The 7575-nt window shown below is 36.3% G+C and overlaps 1 protein-coding gene across 1 annotated transcript; it reads left to right on the forward strand.

Annotated features, from left to right (window-relative positions):
• The first annotated feature begins 1433 nt into the window (after positions 1-1433).
• On the forward strand, positions 1434-3060 carry LOC104119481 (uncharacterized). The gene is made up of 2 exons (XM_009631004.4): positions 1434-1840; positions 2078-3060. Exons 1-2 carry the CDS (start codon positions 1690-1692, stop codon positions 2869-2871), a joined length of 945 nt encoding a protein of 314 aa, XP_009629299.1. The 5' UTR covers positions 1434-1689; the 3' UTR covers positions 2872-3060.
• The last annotated feature ends 4515 nt before the right edge of the window (positions 3061-7575 follow it).

Genomic DNA, 7575 nt, shown 5'->3' on the forward strand with positions numbered 1-7575 from the left:
TCTTTTTTTCTTATTTTACTATTATCATTAACTATTCATTTTCCAAATCATTTCCCAAAACTTTTTGACATACTATTATTATGAGTAAAATTGTAAAATTGTCCACTTTTACTTTTCACCTTTAAGAAAAAGTAAATAAAGTATATATTTTATAATTTTACTCATAATAATAATAGTTTTTCAAAAAGTTTTGGGAAATAATTTGAAGAATGAATAGTTAATGATAATGATAAAACATGAAAAAAAATTATCTTTTCTTGATTTATTAAAATGGACAAGTAAAAGTTAAAATAAAGTATTTTTAGTATAATGGACAAGTAAAAATGAAGGAGGGAGTATATTTTATATATTCTTGACTCAATTTACCATTAATTATAGTAAATTAGCATGGTGTACCTAGTACTTTTTTTTCATTCCGTCCTCCCAAAGGCCTTTTCCTTCTTTTACCTTCCCATCCTTCATTATTCACAAGTTCACCCACCCCACCCCACACACATCCGCAGCCCAAAAATATAAATTAAAGAAAAAACGATAGTAAAATTGTAAATTAAAATTGAGGTGTTATAACCTAAGTTATTCAAACGACAAATTAGTATATCTTTAACTATTTTTTAGTTACAATTCAATTTTCATTTGTTTATAGAAATAGACTAAAAATGGAAATAGAGAGTCTGGCGTGGCAAGGCATTGCTGCAGTGGGTTAGCCAAAATTTTGAAGAAGCAATAGCTTTCACAAAGGAAATAATTAGTAAATCCACAAGTGCATGGCATTTTAGTTTGATAGTCATGAATATAAAACAAATTAATAATCAATGGCTTCCCAATTGTTTGAACGTTGAGCCCCAATAATAAATGTGTCATATTTTTATCATTTTGTCAAATGATAATTGTAGAGAAATTCATACGTGGTCCATATAAGCTAACCCCTTAAATTAAAAATATAAAAAAAGGTGTCAATTCAATTCACAATATCACGAGTTTGAATTTTAATAATCTCATGACTAATTAAGTTGGGACATAAAGAGAAAGTGGTACATGAAAACGTTCATGAGCCTTTTATTTAAGTAATTGCATTTCATTCTTGACCCCTTCTATAATGCATATTTTGCAATGTTACGACCGTATTAATACCTTACTTTCTTGAATAGACACAATGAACCTATGAAAATGTATCCTATAATTTGGTATTCATTTTCCAGAATATTCAGGGATTGCTAAAGGTATAAAATCTATTATTTTCCCTCTCAAAACCAGGTGTATAGGAACATTTAATGAAGGAATCTTCAGAATAAATCGAATTATACTAACGGTAAATAGCTAGTCAATCCTAGACCAGAAGGTCCTTAATTATTTGACCATTTTCAAAAGGGTCAGAATCAGACATAACACAGAATCTGTGGCCTGTATAGACAAGGAAACTGGACCCAATCAAATTCTATGTATAAATATAACAAGCCAGTCACTTTCATGCCTGAACATTATTTTCTGTTCTCTATTTCTGTAACCATTTTATTTTTTTCTCCCCCTATCCTTATGTTGTGTACATAATTTTTGTCACCTTTTGTTTTATCTTTTCTCCTTTTTGTTTTTGACATATCACGTTGGAGGAACCCCATTGTTGAATTGTGTGATTGAGCCTGAATCTTTTTCTTATGCAAAGCACGTGAATTTTTTTATAATTACTTATTTATGTCTTCAGCACCAAACTCCCCTAAGAATAAGATAAAGCTTTTATGCAGCCATGGAGGCAAGATTCTTCCTCGACCATTCGATGGCCATTTGAAGTATGTTGGAGGCGAGACTCGCGTTATCTCCGTTCCTCGGGACATTAAATTTCATGGTACATTTCTTTTTCTTTTTGCCCTTTTTTTTGTCATGTATATATATAGAGAGAGAATCTTGTAATTCCATTTCCTATTTAATGCGTGGAAAATGATGGCTTAGAGTCTCTGCTAATTACTTAGCTATTGGCATCATTCCCAATCTTTCTTTCTTGACTTTGCTTCAAGATTCTATTGCATTAATCTTAAAAGTCCCCGTTCTCTGATTTTGCCATGTTTTGGTTGTACATTTACAGAGTTAATGAAGAAACTGACTGCCCCAATTGAGGGGGACATGGTTCTCAAATATCAATTAGTGCCTGAAGACCTCGACGCCCTTGTTTCAGTAAAATCAGACGAGGATCTACGCCACATGCTTGATGAATACGATCGTTGTGAGAGTCCAGGGGTCTCACGGCTCCGAGCCTTTCTCTTCCCAGCAAAGCCTATTGTCCTGGACCACCACGTCGCGTCTTCGGAGCCTCTAGAACATAGATACATTGATGCTGTCAATGGCATTGTTCGTATTGCAGAAGCAGGAATATTCAGGTTGCATCCGCCTCCAGGCATAAGCCACACATCCTTCTCTGCCTGTTCCTCCCCAAGATCTCCAGAGAGCTGCACGACTGAAGGCATTGTTAATCAAGAACACTTCACGCAAACAAGTCATATGCATAAAGTCCATAGCTCCCCCAGCATTTTCAATTTGACTAGCCAACAACAACGACACGGCTTCCATCATCAATTCCACAACTACAAGCCGCCACTCCATCAGTTTGGCAAACCTCCACCCGTTGATCCGGAAAGACTTTTCTCCGTTAGGTCTGTTGGCCGAGCTGAGGGGGTGAGGTACCATGTGGATCATAGTCCACATTACTACCATTCAACCACGAGGCACAATCACAACCGGGGCAATGGATGTATGCATTATGAGGATTGCAGTCACTACGGGGAAAGAACAGGCAGTGTTTCTCCTGTGGACAAAAGAAATGGTAGCTTTTCTCCAAGTCCCCATTCCCTAAGTCCCCTTGCAGGATCAACAGATAGTTGACTTCTCCACTTCTCTCTCCTCAGATTCTTGTTGTGGCTAATTAACACCATGTTATGGGATAAGGTGGGGCTCGATCGGAACAACTTTCACCGCTCTTTTTGTACATATGTTTGTGGAGTGTTTCTGATCAGTACATACTATTATCCTATCATCAAATGAAATGGGCATCAATTTTTCATGTTCTATAAAGGCTATCATAGGACATTTGTTTACCCGTAAAAAGGTACAATTGAATTTATAGTGTGGTTTATAGATAAATGAATCGATTTGACCCAAAAATATGAAATGAATAAGAACAAAAATAAGATTATGAAATCAAATTAAAAAAAGTACAAGTCTGCTAGTATGATAAGTTTCACCGGAAGTAAGTATAAACAATATCAAGAACAAAAGAAAGTAAGCAATTTTATAATTTGAGAGCAGAATGTAGCTCTTGTGTACATAATATTTCGTGTCTACAATGGTTGCTAATTCTCCTATTTATAGCTCTATTTAGAGAGATAAGATCCCCAAATCAAGCCCCTCTTGAATGAGAATAAAATCGTCATTGATAGTTGCATAGCGGTTGGCTATATATGCAGATATTTCTTGTAACGACTGCTCATTGAATGCTACCTGATGTCTATACTTTGAAACTTTGTCATCGGCTACTCTGCCTTCGGGATTCACCTAGCACCAGTCACATGCTTGCAACCGTATCAACTATTTATTGACTCACATCCTACCTGTCTTCAGTTCCATGTGTCACCTCTTCATTCGTCCAACTGTCACTAACCAATTTTACCGCATACAGATAGTCCCCTTACGTTTCGATGATAATATTTTAGTGTCACCGGGAAGTATATAAAACCTCTTTCCTTAGCGGGCAAGTTTATGAACAGTTTCTGACATTTGAAAGGACGCACGTCTCTCCGCATTTAGTGACTCGAACACGTGTTACCCCATGATTTGGCAAATATTTTCGTCAGTTCTCGAGGTAATCATGACCAAGATTTTTGTCGTCTATAAATTCTCCACTACTCATCATTTCTTACTCTTTACCTTTTACAGCTTATTCTTCTTCTTCTCCGATTTACCTTAGAACTCTACTGCGAATTTCAACTTTCTCAGTAAAATTTTTCTTCATAAATTTCTTACCATCATGTCTTCTAATATTGCTGCCTTCAAAAACTCTGGCCTTCCCTTCGTTGGAGATCTAAAGAAGAACAAGAAAAAAAAGGTTGATGTCGAGCCTAAACCTCCTACCGTGAACTCCATCATACCCCTTTCAACTTAGCACCAAATCTGGCATTCAAGAACAAAAAGAACTTGCAAATTCCACAAGTGACAAACACTAGCTTGTTTATAGGTTTCCTTCTTCCATTCGTCCTTCTAACATCCTTGTCGTGAAGGAGGATTGCAATTGGAGCAACATCGAAATCCGCATCCCTAATGAGGTAGAAAGGATCACCTTCTCCAAGCTAGGGTTAATGTATGTTTATACATACCCTTTCACTTTGGGAGTGGGTGAAATAATCGACCCAATAATCTTGAAATTTTGCCACTGGTACCATATTTGCTTGGCACAAGTAGGCCTATTTTTATGGCTTACGGTGGCTTGCTTCCGCCAATTGTGCTTTGAGACCGGGAAAATCCTAACTCTAGCACACATGATGAACCTCTACTCCCTTAAGATCTTCCATGCGGGTGTGCTAAAACTTAGAAAATGCAGTTGTCATACCCTTCTCACCAGTGTTGATGATGACAACGACCGTGGATGGATAGAACGGTTCGTTTTCATTGCTACCAGGGACATCCTCCCAACCACATCACCTATTTTTCCTGAATCATGGAATCTTTTTCGTAAGTCTTCGACTATATTTTTTCTTTTTGTGTTTCAAAAACACCTTCTTTCGTTACTAACTTTATACTCTCCTTATTCCAGGTACTCATTGGAAATTACCAAGAGTTCAAGATCTGGCCCAATGGGTACAAAAATTCTGGATATCACTACACCAGAATCCATAAGGTGGAAAGAAATGGCTCCCAAATATGGGCGAAAATCCATAAATCATGGTAAACAAAGATTCTTCCTTCCTTCTTTCAATCTTACAAAATAACTTTAAAATAATTTATTAACTATCTTCTTGTATCACGCAGGACTTCCGAAGGTATCACTCGTTTGTCCTGACATCAAGGCTCTTGGTGACCCGATGGAAGCCGAACGGGTACTGCAAAATGCCCTCAACCGGTGGAGATATCGTGAATCTACTCTCTCTTCTGGTGAAGGTGCCTCCTCCCGGAGTCCCCACCCAAGGATAAGAAACCAAAGAGAAATACCTCCTCACCTGAGACTCAAGGGAAGAAATTGAAGAAATCACCAACCAAACCTGCCACAGTGATACTTGATGATGAAGGAGCCGATGATGAAGAGGCCCCCCTTCAGAGAAGAAAAAGATCTTCATTAGCTCAATCGGATGCTCAACCGGGAGATCTTTAAACCTTATATGTTGAACCCGCATCCGTATTTTAATTATTATTATTATCTCTTTGTGCACTTTATTGATGATTTATGAGGATATGCCTCTTGATGATAATTTATTATCTTGTATTATTGTGGTTATGACACATGTAGACTTGTTGGGCGGATTGATTCGGGTGTTGGCACAAGATTTCTACCGTGTGATTGTGATTGATATTGTTATTATGTCGGGTACATAGCGATAAGAGTGAATATTGTTATTATGGAGCGATAATCACGAGTATTGTTATTATGGAGCAATAAGGGTGAATATTGTTATTATGGAGTGATAATAGCGAGTATTGTTATTATGGAGCAATAAGGGTGGATATTGTTATTACGAAGCGATAAGGGTGAATACTGTTATTACGGAGTAATAAGGGTAGATATTGTTATTGTGATGGAACGAGGAATGCAAGGTGACATATGCCTCAGTTTCTATTTGATGATTTTTTTGTCAAAATTATATATATATATATATATATATTCTTGTTGCAAGTCGTTTTATATATATTGCACAGGTTCTTTAACTAATGAGTATCATATGACTTAAACCTCATCACTATTTCATCGAGGTTAGTCTTGATACTTACTGGATACTGATTGTGGTATACTCATACTGTACTTCTATATATTTTTGTACAGATCTAGGTACCAGAGGTAGCGAATCTCATGAGTGACTTTGTGACGAATCGAGAGGATTAAAAGTAGTGTTGCATAGACGTTGCAGACCCATGGAGTCCCCTTCTCTTATTTTTATATTGTTATATTTATATTCAAATAGTATTGTATTTATTAAGACTCGCTATGTACTTTATTTAGATCTCATGACTCTGTATTACCTGGTTTTGGGGAGTTTGACTTGTGTACTAATGTTTTGGCTTATTTGATGTTTTATTCCGCAATTTATGTTAAAAATTCAGAGTTATAATATCTTATTTCAATGTTTTATATCACTGTGTGCTTGGCTTACCTACTCTTAGAGATTATATTCCATAACAACCATTGGTGGGACTTTGGGTCATAACATTATGACTTAGTGTAGTGCTGACGGTACTACATCTATATCGTAAATCCACGGTCTCCCAAGGATAATGTCGTAGGCCATATCCATAGTCGCTATCTGAAACAGGGTATCTTTGACTAATCCCTCTACAAAAGTTGTTAAGATAATCTCACCTCAGGTTGTTAAAATCGAGTTATCAAACCCGGATAATGATCGAGATTTTGGAATTATCTACTCTGTTAATTGCATCTCTTTGATGACTCAAAATTGGATAATACTCACTGAGCTACCTGGATCAACCAAAACTCACTTTACATCAGTATTCTAAAGTGATTATCAGTGCATCATTATGTGGCAGTGTCAAGTCGTCTTCATCCTCGTTGTCAAAGGTGATACTTTTTCCCGTCAACGTTTCTCGAGTACATTTTTTTCATGTTGAATTGATTTCTTAGAAAATTTCTTCGCTGCTGTGAATATTACTCCATAGACTTTTTCCCCTTTGTATATGACATTGACTATTTATTTTTGAGACAGGTCTCTTGGAGGTCTGTTCTTGCTTTGGTTCTTCATGTAGGACTGCTTTTCCTTTTTGTTAAATAATTATGTGAGGTGTGCTACCTCAAATTGTAGTAGTTGGAAATTTGCAATTTTATGACTGTAATCATTGTGAAATTCGCACCAGACTCCTAGCTTCTTTTGCTTGGGTCTGGCTTTATTTCTCTGGGCCATTTTACTTTGTCACCTATTTCGTCCACAACGGCCACCAACTCGGAGGTGCTTACATTGAAGTTATAATCTCCGATTTTGATTGTGTTTGATTCTTTTTTTTTTTTTGTATGTGAAGATCTGACGCTGCTATTCTGACTAAGTCCTCGGTTATCCAGGTTTGATCCTCGTCTTCTTTCATTGTCGCATCGTGAAGGTTAGGCATATGGTTCTTATCGGTTCTTCAAACTTCTATGATCAGACTTCGTGTTAGGGATATATTAGATATGCCTTAGATCCAATCTCATATTTGATGATTTGAACATATTTTTGTGAATGTTATTTGATATAAAAATATATAGCATTTGATATTCGTTTATCATAGTTATTATTAATTGCTTGATTAATTTAATAAGGTCCTTGATTAAATTTTGAGACTTGTCATCATGATGGAGATCATGATAATGAGAGTAAAGTCTCTTAAAATTTAATC

The sequence above is a fragment of the Nicotiana tomentosiformis genome, chromosome 7 (genome assembly GCF_000390325.3).
Source record: "Nicotiana tomentosiformis chromosome 7, ASM39032v3, whole genome shotgun sequence".
Classification (NCBI taxonomy): domain Eukaryota; kingdom Viridiplantae; phylum Streptophyta; class Magnoliopsida; order Solanales; family Solanaceae; genus Nicotiana; species Nicotiana tomentosiformis.